This window comes from Anguilla rostrata, chromosome 12 (genome assembly GCF_018555375.3).
Source record: "Anguilla rostrata isolate EN2019 chromosome 12, ASM1855537v3, whole genome shotgun sequence".
In the NCBI taxonomy this organism is placed as follows: domain Eukaryota; kingdom Metazoa; phylum Chordata; class Actinopteri; order Anguilliformes; family Anguillidae; genus Anguilla; species Anguilla rostrata.
The window spans coordinates 19172536-19190380 of record NC_057944.1 but is presented as its reverse complement, the minus strand read 5'-3'; the positions used below and the strand labels follow the sequence as shown (position 1 = coordinate 19190380).

At 42.6% G+C, this 17845-nt stretch overlaps 1 protein-coding gene across 1 annotated transcript; it reads left to right on the top strand.

Annotated features, from left to right (window-relative positions):
* Positions 1-46: 46 nt before the first annotated feature.
* serpini1 (serpin peptidase inhibitor, clade I (neuroserpin), member 1) lies at positions 47-17144 on the top strand. Its single transcript, XM_064301055.1, has 9 exons — positions 47-350; positions 9725-9996; positions 10624-10854; positions 11316-11510; positions 13477-13681; positions 13985-14094; positions 15617-15703; positions 16000-16089; positions 16318-17144. The coding sequence occupies exons 2-9, from the start codon at positions 9747-9749 to the stop codon at positions 16365-16367; spliced, it is 1218 nt and encodes a 405-aa protein (XP_064157125.1). The 5' UTR covers positions 47-350; positions 9725-9746; the 3' UTR covers positions 16368-17144.
* Positions 17145-17845: the final 701 nt, after the last annotated feature.

Sequence of the window (17845 nt, the reverse complement as noted above, 5' to 3'; positions counted from 1 at the left end):
TTTTGTTGTTATTGGGTCTTCCAAAAGTGATTAGCACCTCGCTTATCAAATGGTTATTAGATATTGGGATACATCAAATACAATTTGTTTGTAATTGTGCTTCAATTCTCACATTGTTAAAAGTCATGCTGCAGATTTTACAGAATATACATAATAAGCGAATGTAATAGCAAAATAAAAATGATGTGCGAGGAGTTTAAAGGGTTCCTAAGGTAGGGTGGTAAGGACCAATAGGGAGGCAGAAAGGTAGGGTCATCAGTGAAAATATTTAGCTCTCTGTTGAACCTGCAGCAGCGTCGAAGAAGACGAGGCAACACGAGTTTGTGCAGGATCGTTCTCGATACGCTTCGGTAAGGAGATTTGTCTGTATTAATGTGCTTGCTTGTGCTTGTTTATATATTGCGTTGTATGAATGGCGACTTGACGCAAATGTCTCCAATGCTATTGTTGTAATATCCAAATAATATTGTGTTTCATGCATATATAAATATCCTGATGTAATATTTCAAAGTTGTTTTCCCTTATAATGGTAGAGTACCAGTTATGATTATGACATAAATGTATTTTCAAGTGATTGACGATGAAAACGAAAGTATACGGTTACGTTCCCTGTTTTTTCTTCTGATATTCTGATCCGCGGTTACGCACTATAATAATAATAATAATAATAATAATATAATAATAATAATAATAATAATACAATTTTCAAATTAGTGCTGGTATTTCGATAGCTGTATTGCAATCACAATTGTAATGTAAACCTAATTGAAAATACGCCTATGCTTCTATATACTGCCAAATTACATCCAGTCCTGAGAAGTTGCCGCTTGCTTCACATTAGCTGTAATAATAGGCGCGTGAATCGGGAAATACCCCAAAGTAAGCCTTACCCATTCTAATTAATTTACTTTGCCAAATATCTGAAAATGACAATAATATTATTATGTGTCTTTTTATGAGAAAATTATCAATATTACATTTATTACAAAAATAAACCCAACCGAAAGAAATATCTGATGTGGTGGCTTAGGAACAATTTTTTTTCGACATATCCTTCTATGGAAAATTGTAATGTTTATGGTTAGTGTATGCTTCTCATATAAGTTTCATATTCATTATGTGCATATTTTCTGGGGTAATTGCACTTCGATAATGACATTTACCGTGTTGCAAGGCACACTTCTGTCCGAAAGTAATGTGAGTGGTAGCCTATATGATGCTATAATGTTCTTCATCGGGCATTCATTCTATATATATATATATATATATATATATATAGTAGCCATTTCAAAATCAATATTTACTCAGTGAAGAGGCAGATTAAAGAGGCAAGAGAGGGGTTTTCCCCGGAGAGAGTGGTGCTTGTCATGATTGCGGACATAATACTCCCCTCCCTCCCTCTCGCACTGATGAAATCATAGGTATACCACTTGTCAGATGTGTGGGTGTTGTGTGGAGAAAGAGGGAGATGAGGGTTTTGTTAATTTGGTAATTACCTATACCCTTCATTTACCACAAACAGAAGACTTGCATGGCATGAAATGCAGTATTCCCTCCCAAAAGAAAACATTAAAGGATGTATCAGTTTTTGCAAGAGCAGTTGGTGGAAATGACAATAGCCATTGCTCTCATTTTATAGTCCTCATCACTACACCTCTATGGCTGTTCTCATGACATATTGGGCAGAAGTATCAAGGATATGTGCGTGGTTAGCGGCATTTTGTCTTTGTTTTCCCCGCTGATTTGGATGGGTTGACTCTCCCTCTCTCTCTCTCTCTCTCTCTCTGTCTTTAAGTCTTTTATTCCACTGAATGAATCTAAATAGAAGCAGATCCAATTACTGGTGAAATCTCTGAGGTGCGGCCCCTCTGTGGTGTCGGAGGGAGTGGGGGTTTCAGGGCCAGGCAAGCCGTGTCGGGCAGGACGGCTTGGGTAACCTTGGCTCGCCAGCCCTTGTTTCCATGCTTGGAAGGGTGGTGGTTGTATTTAAAGCCTTCTCTGCTATGAGCTGCTGAATAGACCCTTTCTTTGTTGGGCTGTTAACAAGGATTAATAACCTGTTGACCTCTAGCCCTCAGCCGAAAGTTTCCTGGGATTCCTGGAGAAGCTCGCATGACACTAGATTTAATTTAGAAAGGAGGCAAGCACACTTAGTTAATCATTTATTTGGTATTTTATTCATAGCTTGGGTAACGGGCCGTATGATGTTTAAGGCAAAAAAAAAAAAAACTTGACGTACGCGAATTACGAAAACCAACAAAAATGTTCTCTGAGAGGATGTCATCGTGAATTGAATCCAAAGCTACTCTCACAGGTTCCTTCAGCCTGACTGTGCCGAAATGCAAGAGGACATTTTTGCACAGAAACGGGGAATGTTTGAGTGCCTGAAATTGACCGTGCATGACTCTGCATGGATGCACAGTGTTAACAGGGAAGCTAGAGTGATCATTTTTTAACAGGGGTCCATGCAGCAAACGTGCTGGAAGCCTCCTGTTCTTCTAGCAACAATATTGTCTTTATCACTGATTACAACTGTAGATCTGTCAATGAATCACAGTGTAAAAATGTAATCTTTCAGACTAAATAATTTGCCACAGCTTGTTCACATAGCCTACAGCAAATACAGATTAAATATTTTTAAATGAATGTAACATAGCCATTCATTGTAACAGGAATATCTGTGTCTGACATAATGTTGCATTTTACATTGAAGGTATTAAAAGCAGTTAACATCTTGTCATACTTCAGATATTGAAATTATGGTTGGAATAAAAACCATTTTGGAAACCACTGACACATAGACTTGAATCTTGGTACGGATGTCCTTTTGTTCATCCTGAACATTATTCTTTATACTGCAACTGCAGCTTATTCTATATGTGATTCATTCTATTATTTCATACAGGATTTCAAAAACACATAAAAATCATATCATGAATACATTTTGTGAGTCATCTGGGTTACATCATCTGAATTTCACTTTATCTAAATGTTTGTGGAAAGTCAAAAGACCTCTGAATGGCAAGAATATCTGCACTTTTGCGCAAGTCATGATTTGTGTCAGTATTTTATAGGCTACTTATTCTATGAATTGTTCAGATTTTCATTTAAATATCTAAAAAAAAACACATGAACACTATATTCCATCAGATCATTGTTGATTATTCTTCATCTTTGCTAAATCTCACAAAAAAATATTTCTATAAATAAAATTGGCTGGTTTTTACAAACTTAGAACACTGCAGCAATTATATACAGTATGTGTGCAAATATTGAAAGTTGAAGCTTCAAAAACCTTGGCTGCTAGGGGCCAATCAGCTCCAAGAAGTCATTTATTATTACCCATGGGGCTGATTTCCACAAAACATGATATGCAATATCTTTGAACTACTATCTTTCAGGTTAATAAAATTCAAGTTTTTTATTTGTAACAGTCGGCTTCCAGACGCAATGAGAGATTTTGCACATTTGCATAGAGTTGCCATATAATTTCAATTTCAATATAATTACCTTTTTTTTAACTGTTCTGAAGTAATTCCATATTTATTATCCATATATCCATGTTCAATTATGTCCATGTTCAAAACTGTAGTTGTATGCAACTATATATATCACAATATCTTAATTAGCCATAATTGGTTATCATCTATAAGGTTTTTGCATTTCATTCCTGGTCATCTATTCCTCAGCTGTAAGTAAGCTCAGAATTCTAATGCAAAGCAGTGCTCCATGGTGTAATATATTGAGATGGCCAGGTTCTCAATTAAAGGTCAAATCTGGAACATGCAGAAAATCTTTAAAGTTGTTTTTTTTATGTGAGTCACAATATATGAACATTTCAAATTTAACTTATGTTTCAATCACATGAATGTTTTATCCCAATTTACATCCCAGGCTAGTATAGGCTACCATTATGTCTCTTCATGGTAATATGTCAATAAGTAAATGTAAATAAGAAAAAAAATATCATATCTATATGTAAGAAAATATGTCTGAATTCAGTTATGGTGTGTGGGTAATACAGTAGTTTTTTTCAGTTGTCCCACAGGTGCTGTTTTAGTCGGGGAGCTTTGTTTGTAACCACCAGGTTATGTGTTCGTATTTGGTGGCACACAATGCTTCTGTTATTTCCAAATGGCAAAACATACGCCTATGCCAAATGCCCACACTAACCACATGGAGCCAGTCATTAATTACACATCAGCAGTATTGCAGATCTGTTCTTTTTGTACTGAGACCGAGAGTGCTCTTGTGATTATAGAGTTGCTTTTGTAACCATGAGATTGTGGCTTCAAATCCAGGTGTTTTCATGCAGGAATGTAAGCAGGCTTACGCCAAATGGAAACCTCACCTACAGGAAGCTGGTCAGCCTCATGGTGGCCTATAGCAAATGGAGAAAAATACCATTTCCAGTAGCGGCAGACATCTGACATTTAGTAAGAAAGTTCCTTGACACCTACTGAAACTGTGAACAGGTTAGGGATTAGGTTTTGTAACAAAGATTGTAAGGGTTTCATCAAGCAATTGACAATGTAATTGTGTATCTCAATAATATAGAATTTATCATTCATGCAGTATTCTGATTTTCAAGTGTTTATAAATGTGAACCCCGTAATTTCAGCTTGCAAGTATATTCGTTTTTCATCAGTTTGGAAGGAAAGAAAACAGACTTGTCCTGTTTATCTCTTTTGTCCTTCTCTTTATAAGAGTTTAAACAAAAAGCCATGAAACAAAAGGATTTGTCACACACAAAACCATGACAATTCATTTCATTGTTGGTGAGCACGATTAGTTATTCAGTCCGTATTGTTTATCAGACAATTGTTTTTGCTATTCCTAAAAGCTGGCGATCGAGTGGCAAATCAATAGATGAGATCCAGTGCGTGGTGGGCTTTTTCTTCTTCTGTCATCCTGCGATTCTCGGAGGACAACAGACCTGCTGAGAAAAGATCTAAGGTGGCAGGCTCCATAAACAAATCTGCAAGGTTGGATAGTATTGATTGCCGTTCAATTAAGTTTAAAACCTGCTGGGTGGATATTTAAGCCATTACGCAGATCTGTGCTCCCCCTAATCAATGGCACTGAACCGTCTCAGCCAAGAGGACAGAGACCAGTTTATTCCCATTGTTTCAAATGAAGGGGGAGGTGAGGAAGCCATGCCGGACTTTCCTCCCCATCTCAGTCTGATGGCTGTTCTCTCCTGGCTCCCACAGCTCCTGTTGTCTGTCACCCAGTCACAAAGCTCCCGTAGGTCGGGACACATTGTGGTATTGCATGAATACAGAAACCTCTGGCCCATTTCACAGCCTGCTATTCAGAGATGCCAGAGAGTGCGAGTGCTGATTTCAGACTGCGCTGTAATGAAGAGGGAAATCTACAGCCAGAGAGGAGGATGACATACCCACGATAGGCACACATTACCGTTTCCATCTAAATGTTCATAGTGAACACATGGACATACACATGCGGACACGCACACACACACGCGCACACACACGCGCACGCGCACACACACACACACACACACAAACAAACACACACACTTGCGCTCATACACACATATACAAACAATGTGAAAATGAGCCTGATACTTAAGTTTGCGTAGTTGCGTATGGGCTAAATGAAGGTTTGGTCATGCTTTCAAGTTTCATTTTATGAAAAACCTGTTGAGTGGTGAGTAGTAGCCAGCTGGGCAAAGTTGCAGATACAGGACAGGCCACTGTACTGCACACAGCTCAAGATAGTGAAACGCATTGCTGCAGTTTTCAGCATTAGCATAAAGCACTCTCTGCAAGCAAGTCGCAGCATCTCAGCTGTCACTCAAGAGTACAGATTCCAGGAGGGTGAGTCTAAGATGAAGGGGCAGATGATGTCAAAAGGGGGGGTGGGGTACGGTTCCTTGGAAAACTGTGCAAATATGGTACAAACACTGTGGTGACAATGTAACTTGACTGCGACATTGTAAGTGCATTCTGAGAACATTGCAGGTCAGCTAGGGTGAGTGTGGAGGCGGCAGTGGCAATTTGCTGAAAGGCTTTTGTGAAAATGAGTCTTAGCTAAAAAAGACTCCAGTCTATAAATATAAAAAATAAATCATGTCATACAGTATGTGGGGAAATGTTTCCTGAAGCTGCCTTCTCTGGATCCCCTGGGATCTTTGCCGTTGCTTTCCTTCCCAGTATCTTTAATAGCAGCAGCATGGAAAGGGATCACAAAAGGAGGGTCAGACACCCTGTCCCCACCTTTAAATTCCTCTTCTGTCTCTAAATCTGATAGACAGCAGTGCTTTGAACAACAGACCAATTGAAGATTCCAGTCATTCTAGAGAGCGGCGTGATATTTGCATCTTGTCGCCGAAAATGTGAAAGACAAAGCAATGACTACTCAATTCACATTTTAATGAAGAGAGACACTCTGAGCAGCAAGCCAAATCCTGCTTATCTTCACCCTCAAGAAGACGAGCAGGGCAGAATTTGGAAGAGGCAGCACAAGGAGAATGACTTTCAGCTGAAACTGACAACAATATCTCAAGAAGAAAGCTCGGCTGGTCCAATGAGAGCGAAGTAAAGCAGGGTTTAACAGAGAGAACACTGGCATGAACACTAATGGGACAATGACAGATGCAGTCCAGGTACTCTGTGAGCATGTGATTTGCTCATGTTTGCATTGGCTGGGGGCAAAATTTTGGAAACAGATAACTGATCCATTTGGGTGTGCAATGAAGGCGCACTTCACAAACTGAAAATGGAGTGGAAAAAAGAACATCTTATCACTGAGCCTCAGTTTGTTGATGCGCTGCACACTTGAAGTGTTCCATGTTGCGGCAGGTCTTTCGACGGTCGGCTCTCTGGCTTGACGATACAAGCGTGTGTGTGGGGCCAAATGCTCTTAAAGGCCCCTCCCTCCCTGTCCTGTCCTGCAGCCTCTCCCAGCAACCCCGTCACCACCTCTTGTATCAATCCTTTTCACTGAATGGTGTTCTGAGTCAGGTGCTGCGTTGAGTGAGGGAAGATCAGATCTAGACGAGCTCGCTGCAGCGCCGCGTTATCTGGGGCGCTCCGGCGGTGGGAATTGGGCTGATGAATGGAGTCCGAACGCGCGGAGCAGTGCGGCGTTCGGCGCGGTCCTGCTGGCCGCTCCAGATGCAGCAGTGCTGCAGCACACCTCCGTGTAGCCGCGCGAGAGACCGCCAGCGAGAGCGCATGTGTGGCTCTCTGCTGTGGGGAGTGTTCTTCATCACCGCTGAAAACATTAGCCCTTCTGATTGCGACTCTTTATTTTCACAGGGCACGTGCTCCTGAATAGACTGTCAGAACCACTTTGGAAACATGCCCACAATTATATCAGTGTCCTTCTCTATATTTCACAATCAGGGAATATGCCAGCAAACTTTTTGCCTTAAAGCTTACCAGAGAGCATGTTACCTAAAGTCTCTTTTACCATGCTGCAGAATGTGTAGTTTTGTAATGACCTGGTATGCCATGTAGGGTGGCACTACCTGAAAAACAGGGCATTTTGCTGCTCTGTGGAAGAACTGATTCTGCTCTTTGTGGAGTGCTGACGCCTACCTGAGAACAGCTGTGTTTGTGCAGTACGTTACAGGAGTGCGTAGCTCCCTATGCTAAAGTTTATTAGTTGCCGAAAATGTATGTAGGGTTGCATTAAGCACCTGCATTTTGCTGCCTCAGTGTAAAAGCAGCGCAGAGCCTTTTAAAAATGACTTACTCTGCAGAGTTTGTACAGTGTTGTTTGAAGAGAGAGTAGAGCTCCCCACGATAATCTGACAGAACTGGATCAAGCGTTGTAAATGGAAAGGCTCTGAGAGAGGGAAAACCCCTTGCGCTGAGGCTTCAAAGTCTCCTCCAGCCATCAAGGCTGCGGGACCCTGGGAGTGCCGAACCTTCGATTTCCTGTTCTGCGCTTCAAAGTTTCCCTCATGCATACGGGCAGAATCCCCACGGGGAAGCTGTGAAATCCGGCAAGGACATGCGTCGCCATGGCAACGCTGCAAAAAGAGATCACTAGGGCATGGCAAAAAGGGAAGAGTTTGATAGAAGTTTGTTGCATCTTTTAGCGCTGGAAATCGACCCTGTCTACCCCGAGGGGTGAAAAGCCCAGTTTTCTTGGTTTTTTTAAATTGAGTCTTATTTGTTTTAATGGGGTCTGTGGGATTTCCCGTGGATGGAAGTCTCTCTGTTCTCCCCTATGAGCTTTGCTATGAATAAATTGAGGTGCAAATACGTTCCATTCATTGTAGAAATGTTCCTGTAACATTTATGGAACATTGCATCAGCCAGCGTCTGATACCACTTGCACGAATAGACAGGCAGAGAGTCCGGTGTGACGTTTTTATGTGTGACATCATTCTCGGTGTATAATAAAGACCACTGTGTAAAAGGTCTCCTCCAGGAACCTCCTTGGAAAGAGAATAAAGTGTCATTGTTGTCTCATATTTTTAAATCAAGCGCTGAGGTGCGCTGCCGTCCAGCGCAGGGGCCGAGGGCCAGGCGCACAGACCGTGAGTGGTCAGAGGGGCTTTCCCTTACGCACGGCAGCCCTTTCAGAGAACAGAGGACCCACGTCCTGAAAGGTCAGGCGGGCTTCTCCTTTTCAGGCGTGTCTCTGCCTCCGTCTCGCTCACAACCGACCGTCTGTTTTCCGTCTGGAGGAGGGCCATGGACGGGAGATTTGAGTTACCGAGCTGAGGCGCGCACACGCGCGTCAGTCAGACCCTGGTCAGACACAATGGGCATGTGCACGGGCCCCCAGAACCACAGCAGGCACGGTGAGCCTTTCAGCCTGGCCCGAGAGAGGAGCAGATATAAACCCGTGGCACCACCTCCACCACAGTCAAGGACCGTGGTGGCAGAGGATTATTACCCGCGAAGGACTAAAGTGGCAGTAGGCCATTGCCTGAGCTTGCACCCCTAAACACGAACAAAGGCGATACAATACACGGCTCTGCTGGAGCGCATCACAGCAGAGATCACAGAGTAAGGCAGGGATGCTTATCTTTCCTTTTCCTCACTCTCTCTTTATCTTGTTAACTCTCTCTTTCTCCATCTCTCTGTCGTTTGTGCCATCGCGTACATTTCTCTGTGAATTTAAGCACGTTGCACACGCTCATGTTTTCTTTGTTTGTGCGAAAACGCCGTTGCTAGGCAACAGCACAGGCAGCGGGACGTGCAGCCATAGTGGAAAGGGCAGCAGTGGCGGAGTGGAAGCGGAAGGTGCCCAAAAGCACCAACCTCAAATCTCTGGGATAATGCTACCTTTAAGCTGGGAACATAACTGCGTCAAATGCTTTAGGTCCTTTTGTAAATTAAGCTTTATGAAATAAAGGCAAATGCAACAGACCACAGTAATTGCACACGTGATCTGTGCATATTGCTTTGCTCATGAGCCATGAGTAGCATATGCTGTAGGACAATGGCACTCACCTTTCCTTTATCTTTTACCTCTTCCTCTTGTTCTCTCCTCTCTTTCCCTTCATCTTCTACTTTTTACTTCTATCTGCCCCCCACTGCCCTTTTTTCTTTCTTACCACTCATGCTGCCTCCTCCCTCTCCTTCCTCCTGTCTTTTATTTCCCCTCCTCCTTTTCACTCCTTCCCTCTTCTTTTTTTTATCTCCCTTGGTTCTTTCTCCTGTCCTCTCTTCCCTTTTCGATCTTCCTCTCTCTGTCCTCTCGTTTCTGTCCCTCCCTCTGCCCCCCCCCCCCGCAGCTGTGAGAGCCTCTCCTGCGTGATGCTGCTTGTGGGGTTCCTGCCGCTGCTGCTGCTGCAGATGCCCTGCCGGGCGGGAGATGTTCCCGAGGACATCACGGCGGAGTTCTCTGTCAAGCTGTACCACCAGCTGCGGTCCTCCGAGGGGGAGGACAACATCATCTTCTCCCCCCTCAGCGTGTCTGTGGCGCTCGGCATGGTGGAGCTGGGGGCCCGGGGGCCCACCCTGAACGAGATCAGACAGGCCGTGGGCTATGGCCACCTCAAAGCAGGTGAGGACCGCCGACGATGAGGACAGCACCTTCTTCCTCGACCTCGTGCCTGTGTAGCCTGTGGGTGTAGTTTGGCTAGTTCGCTAATGAAGCACAGTAAAGGTGAGGTAAAGCGAAGGTCTTGTTGCAGGTTACCGTGACACAACCTTCAAATTCTAAAATAACTATGTTGCTCTTGGCTAAGGGGCGATTTAACTGACTGATAATGCCGTTGTCAAGTTAAATCTTTGGACGAGTGAGAGGCCCAGATGGAATCTCGTTACACCTACAACAATGGAAATCCATCAGAGTAATCGAAAAATAACAATGCCTGTACAGTGTCCATCCAGCCAACTCATCCCTTCATCCATCCTCCATATTACATCCAATCATCTTCTCATATTTTTTCATCTTCACAGCTATCTGCATAAATGTGCGCTTCCATATATTCAGTGGTCCAGCCTTACATAACTTTATTCCATTCTTCCACCCGTCCATTGATATACAGTACCTATCCTTTCATGGATTCACCCATTTGCTGATCTGTTTGATATATTCATCCATATCACTCCATCTGTCCACCAACTCTGGATCTCGTTCTGATCTGGACTGTCTGTCCCCTGGTCTGTCCCCTTTAACCCTGGGCAGGTGATGAGTTCTCCCTCCTGAGGAACCTGACTCAAGCCCTGGCCACAGAAGAGACGCAGAACGTGGTCAAGCTGGCCAACTCCCTCTTCCTGCAGACCGGCGTGCACTTCAACCCCGACTTCCTGCAGCTCATGAAGAAGTACTTCCGGGCGGAGATCGAGACGGTGGACTTCAGCGAGTCGAGTGCTGTGGCTGATCATATCAACACCTGGGTGGAGAACCATACGGAGAGTGAGTGTGGCTGGGGATGCTGGAAACAGAGTTTTGGGATTGTTCATTTTTAGAGTCTCTGAAACTGGAACATTACGCTGAAATGTAATTACAAGTTTCATTGTTGCAGTCTAATTTCAGTGTGCTTTCTCCTTAGCTTTCAGTTTTTTAAGAAGCTGATATGAATTATAAATGTTGTGAGAGTTGGCTTCAAGTTCAACCATTGCTTCAAGTTCTTTTAAAATTAAATTCAAAATTATAATCTTGTTAAACTTCGTTTTTCAACAGCATTTAAAAATAACAACCAAAAAATATGCCATAAAAAGTACACAGAGGAGCTATATGTATCATGTCATCTGACGAACATTGATTTAATCTGGACGAGCCTGTCCATTGTAAGTGACAAAATTGATGACGCCAATCCCAGTCAGATTTGCCCTAAAATACAACATGACTAAAGGTCACGTGACTTCTGCTTACAGGTAAAATCCAAAATCTGCTGTCTGCGGACGACTTCAGTAGTGTGACCCGCCTCACTCTGGTGAATGCAGTCTACTTCCGGGGTAGCTGGAAGAACCAGTTCCGACCAGAAAACACCCGGACCTTTTCCTTCAGCAAGGACGATGGCAGTGAGGTGCAGACCCTGATGATGTACCAGCAGGGAGATTTCTACTATGGTTAGTGTCTGTCTTGTGCGGGAATGGGTACAGAACAGGGGGCTCATGGTTAGGTTATGGTCGTTTGGGTGTAATTCCCAGATGTATAAGTAAGGCACAGTGTAGGACACAAATGTCGAAGGATGGTGGCAAGAACATACCAGCTGCAACCTGACGGGAAGCTGTGTACATCGAGATGATGGCTTAAGTCATTATTTCACTCCATCCAAATAGCTCCTCTCGATCATTTTATCAGAGAATTTTAATCATGAGTAAAACCAGCAAACTGAAAACTATTCATATATTCCCCCTGGAATCTGGCCAACAACTTGAAAGGCATTTTGGAACCGTATTAGTGCTGTATCAATACTGATGGCAATAATAATTTTATAACCAGATTGTAAACAAAAATGTAACCTTTTATTGTTAGTTTTTGAATGTAGGCAAAGACATAACATTTGGTGCTTAAATTAAAATCTTGTATTTCACTCTATTTGGTGGTCAGCCTTTAACCTTGCACCTTTGCTCTTTTTGTAAATATCCAGTTCCTTTGAAGTTAAGATCCAGACAGAAACAATAGATCAGCTTCGTATAGGTCAGCAATAAATCTGGGATCAATTTGGTGTAAGGTTTAGATCGGATTAGTGCAATGAAGTACCTTGGAGAGATGAGTTTCAGTCAAGGAGCAATTGTGCACTGGCCAGCAACAGAGGACAAATGTCAACCAGCTGGCAACTAAATCAAAATGAAGAACATTAAAGCAGTCAAATATGAATATTCTGATAAACATTCTCTGCAAGGCTATTCTGAAGAGAAGTGACTCTTTCTCCAGTCTGCACATGATCATGGCTGTTTGGTTACTCTTTGTTGATAAGTCACCTGGGTCTGCTGTAATTAACGAACCAGTCCACTGGTGCAGGAGTGCCCAATCTCATCTGAAAAGAGCTGGTGCGGGTGCAGGTTTTTGTTTTAGCCCAGCACTAAGATGCTCAATTCTACTTACTGTATCAAGATCTTGATTGAAGACCCATGATTAGTTCATTAGTTTAATCAGATACCTGGGGTAAAACAAAAACCTGCACCCATACTGGTGCTTTTCAGATTAGATTGGACACCCCTGCAGTAGTGCATCTTCATCAGTTGGCAGGTGGATCTGAGCATTTATGTTTACTACTCCATCTCTCTGTTATCTCTTTATGTTCTTCTGTATTTTCTACCTCTCCGTTATTCATTCTCTATTTCTCCTCTCTGAGAGACATAGAGGTTTATTTTTTAGGTAGCACTGCAGTATAGCTTTGTTTGGTACAACACCCACTATCTTGATTTATGCACCATAACTCTTACAATGCAGCATATATATATATATATATATATAGTCAAGTATATTTATATTTAAATTAAACGTAGGCTGCAGGACGTTGTTGGCGATGTAAAGCAGTTATTTGAAAATAACAAACCTCTAAGGACACAACTGAATGAAAATCTATGAATTCTGATGCGGAACTTAGCATTTTGAAGACACTCTCCCACAGTGCTGCATCTTCAGCAGTTTTCACTCATCCTATATTTAGCAGTGCTGCTAGAACTCTCACACAGACACTGATGTACACGCACGCACATACATGCACGTGTGCAGTGCCAGGTGCATTGCATGCTTGAACACCCAAAAGAGGGAAAACATGTGGTGGAGCAGACATTAGCACTCTTTCTGTCAAGGACTGGTCAGCATGTGTGTTGTTGCCATGGTGACACATTCTGTCTTAATGAATGAGTCAGTACTTAAAGGCATGGTACCCCAGGGCCATGTCCTTCAAACATATTGTTCTCATAATATACTGCAGCTCCACCTACAGTCTCTCCACGCAGAGCTGATGTAGAGACATTCACCCTCTAACCACTCTGAGAGTGATGCATGCCACCACAGCTCATTTCTCACTGTGCTGAAGCATGACTTGCACTTTGACAGTACTCCCAACTCCTTGCACAGGTGAGTTCAGTGATGGTTCCACAGAAGCAGGGGGTGTGTATCAAGTGCTGGAGATGCCCTATGAGGACGAGGACATGAGCATGATGATCATCCTGCCCCGACAGGAAGTGCCTCTAGCTTCACTGGAACCAATCATCAAGGCACAGCTCTTGGAAGACTGGGCCAACAATGTTAAGAAGCAGAAGGTGGAGGTATACCTGCCAAGGTGAGCCCTAGTGACTTAAATGAGCTAGTAATTAAACATATTTAAGGCAGATTAGGCAGTGTTTAGCATCCAGTTATACACAAACATTTAATGAGGTCCTAACATACACATGGGGACATCCACTCTGATCATTGTGTGCTTTATTGCATTAGAGGCATTTAGCAGATGCTCCTATCAAGAGCGACTTACTCAACTTTTTACATAGCATTTACATTGCATCCATTTATACAGCTGGATATATACTGAAGCAATGCAGGATAAGTATGTTATGGTTCAGTGCAGTTCTGGCATATTGGTTTGCAGATTCAAAGTGGAACAGAAGATAGATCTGAGAGAAACCCTGCAGAATCTGGGCATCAAGAACATTTTTACTAAAGACGCTGACCTGTCAGCTATGGCAGGGGAGATGGCAGGTGAGTCCTCTCCCTCTGGTGCCATCCCACAGCACCAGTCACATGCCTGCTGCCCATGTCCGCTCGCCATGCCATACTGTATCTCCAGCTTCAGAATGAATCACTTTGATAAGAGTCCGGGGCGCCCTGGACTTTGGCCGACCTGCGCCGCCAGCGACCGTTGGTTAATTAACAGGAAGCGCTCTGCTGGCACTTCTATTGTCAGCTTCCTGTTGTGAGTCACAGTGTGGGCGCTGAGCCTGTCTCTCTCTCGCTTGCCCAGCTATGGCGTGGGAGTGAGGGCCTGTGCTATGAGTGGCACTGCATGGCCTTCGTCTACTTGAAAGTGTCTCAGCTATGCTTGTGTGTCAGTGTCATTGATGTGGCATATGCCTTAAGAAGCTCGGCTCCCAATTAAGATGAATAATGAATAAGTTATTGGGCAAAGTACCATTCTTAAAACTTTGTCCAAAGCGCATAGCCTGAGTGTAATCTGTATAATAATAATAATAATAATTCCTTACATGTATATAGTCTTTTTATCACCAGCCGGAAACTCAGTGTGCTTTACAGTGACAAGGGGAAAACTCGCCTCAACCACCACTGTTGTGCAGCACCTACCTGGGGGATACACAGCAGCCATTTTGAACCAGAACACTCACTATACATCAGTTGAGGTGGAGAGGAAGAGAACAATTCTTAGCCAATTAAATCAGGGTATGATTCATTGGCAATTTGAGAGAGCCAGGTTGGAAATGTTGACAGGATAAGATAGATAACTCTTTGCGATAAGTATCATTTATTAGTTTTTTTGCGGATTTTTTTTTTAGAAGTCATTGCTGGATAATACAGTATGTCCATTTCCTGACTACAATGTCTGAGTTGTGAAAAAAGTGAAGAAAGGTCTATAAAGAGAAGAGTCTTAGCTCAAAGCTCCTTTCTGTCATTTATCTATAACAAATTTCCTGATCCCTTTAAATGCAATTGCATTACAGGCATTTGTGTTGTAAAAAGCTGAAGATCCCTGTTTTCTTTATGCATTCTTAATATACCTCCTTGACTTTAGCCAAACCAATGATAGTGCCAAAGAAATGTTAATACCGGTACAGTTTCTAAGGAAGAGCGCAGGTCCTATCTACTAAATGTTTAATAGCCTCTGCAAATGTTTAGGGGTGTCTGTTCTCTGTTTCAGCAGCCAGTCAGGTTTAGTCGATCCTACCCCTGCCACGATTTGAAATAGCAACTATACATTTAGTATCATTACGATCGCTTCGCTGTCCTGGGTTGCATTTAATAATCAAATCCCAGTAGAATATTTTTTTTTTCTGGCTTAGCCATTTCAAACGTGCCCTTCTCGCTACCTTTGCGGGTCAATTGATGGCCACCTTGCAAAAGCCATTTACATGCGCGGCTCGCAACAGCTGCATTAATTACCCCTCTCAGAGAATCTATTAGGGTGCCCCCCCCGCACCCCACCCTCCGTGCTCGGTGCCTTCCTCACAGGGGCCGTCTCCGTTTATACGGCTGTGTCCTTGCCTTTCAGAAGGCAAGGAGCTCTTCATTGGGAAAGCAGTTCAGAAGGCGTACCTGGAGGTGACAGAGGAAGGGGCGGAGGGAGCCGCTGGATCAGGTGATGCAGTCTGTGGAAAAAAATATATAATTGCATTCTCTTTTAATTAAACTTTCTATCACCTGTTCTTTTTTTCCTGCGTTATGCTTTCACTCACGCCCTCTCTCTGTTTGGGTTATGTTTTCTGTGACTGTGGAAGGGCCTATTTAGAGAACCAAAGAAATCCTCACCATCACAAAAGCATACACTGCCCCCTTCTGTTGATTAAGTCTCACCAATACTCTTTTTGCTTTACTGTTTGGTTTTTTTTTGTGACTGAGTTTAGCTTGATTTTGACATTATTCTGCCCCTCTCAGGAATGATCGCACTGACCAGGACACTGGTGCTGTACCCGCAGGTCATGGCTGACCATCCCTTCTTCTTTCTCATTAGAAACAGGAGGACAGGTTAGAGCTTTGCCCCCGGGGCAGTCTTCTTCTTCACAGAGCCTCATTATTCCTGTGATAGAAATGCTTACATGTGTGTGTCCTCGCGCGTGTGTGCGTGTGTGTTTGTCCGTTTGTGCGCGTGTGTGCGTGTCTGTTGTAGTGTAACTTTTTAAGCCTTGGGGGAGGGAACCCACCGCTTTGTCAGGCACAGTGCATTTTTAAATTGTGTTTTTTTCCTCTCTGCAGGCTCCATTCTCTTCATGGGCAGAGTCATGAATCCTGAGGTTATTGACTGACCGTGATCATGATGCAGCGTAGCTCTGTCAAAGCTGTTGCGACTAGCAGAACGGCTAATGAATACATTTCTCTCTTGTCATTTGCTGTGTTTTTATAACCTTATATTAAATATAGGGTTTGTGTTTTTATACTGTAAGCTTAAACCACCAGAACAGATTTGTAAATATATATGAGGAAATGGAGTCTTTGAGCAAAGATCTCTCACTGCAGGAGAACTATAGAACACATGTACCCCATATATCTGCTTTACGGAACATGTATATCCTTAAACTCTTCTCTTCACAGAACACGTATATGCATAATCCTTCCTCATATCTGAAAATGCTTTCTCTTTATGGAAAATCTCCAATTTCCTGCACCCTTTCTCCCAGACACCCTACAGCCCATTACACTGGTTATCACAGTGTGTATCTTTACGAAATTGTCTCAGCATTATTTTATTGTACATTCACTATTGTGTTACATATGAGAGTAGGTATTTATTGCCAAATTTGTGTAGTTCTGTATTGAAATCACTAGAGCTTATTAATTTAATTTCTTTTTGTTTTTATGTTAAAAGTATATGGCTTAAATACTGCTACACTACAAATATGCCTTATATTATTGTTTATTTTTTGATTTTATGGACTTGCAGGTGTACAGGAAGTGAAGGTTTTCAGGTAGGCTATGAAGGAGATGTTGCAGGTGGGCTGCCTCAGTGACATAGGTCAGTGTACAGAGAAAACCAGCAGCTGTATGCACTCTTTTCAGAAATAAATATGAATGTGTTCAAATTAGAGAGCCTTCTGTCTTTTCTCCACTACCTTGATTTTATCATTGTGCTTGAATAACTTGTTTTCACAGGGTCTAATCTCCCAATGAAATATCTTTAGCTTCTCTGACAAAAACCCTCAGAGTATCTCTGTTTAACAAAAAATGGACAAAATAAAATTTGTAAGAAACATTTATAATATTGTGTGTGTATATATATATAGTGTAGATTATCAGCTTTTAATGAAGTATTTTTTATACATTTTGGTTTTATCGTGTAGGAATTACATCACTTTTTATACATATTTAGCACTGTTCACAGCTTGCTTCACTCACAAACACAATTCTTACCCTGGTCATGAGGAGCATATCTGGTCACAGTTGACACAAGCATGGCCCCCTGGATAGCATTTGACGGAAGGAGGAAAGTCAGAGGCAGTATGTGAAAAGGTTATGCTCCAAATCGACAGCTAGCTTGTGTGTTAAGATGTGGAGGGTGTGTCACAGGAAAAGCATCCTGATCTGTTCTTCAGGATGTTTACTCCAGACATTCTTTTCCATCGGCTCAACAGCTTTACTGTGTTCATCTCAGCACTGTGCTCTAGCTCAAGTGAGTTTGCAAAATTAATGATTATCTTTAGTTCCATATTGTGGCTTAACACCTTATAATACTAAATACTAATGGGTCACCAACCCAGCACAGCCATGTTTTAGTTCTGAAAGGATG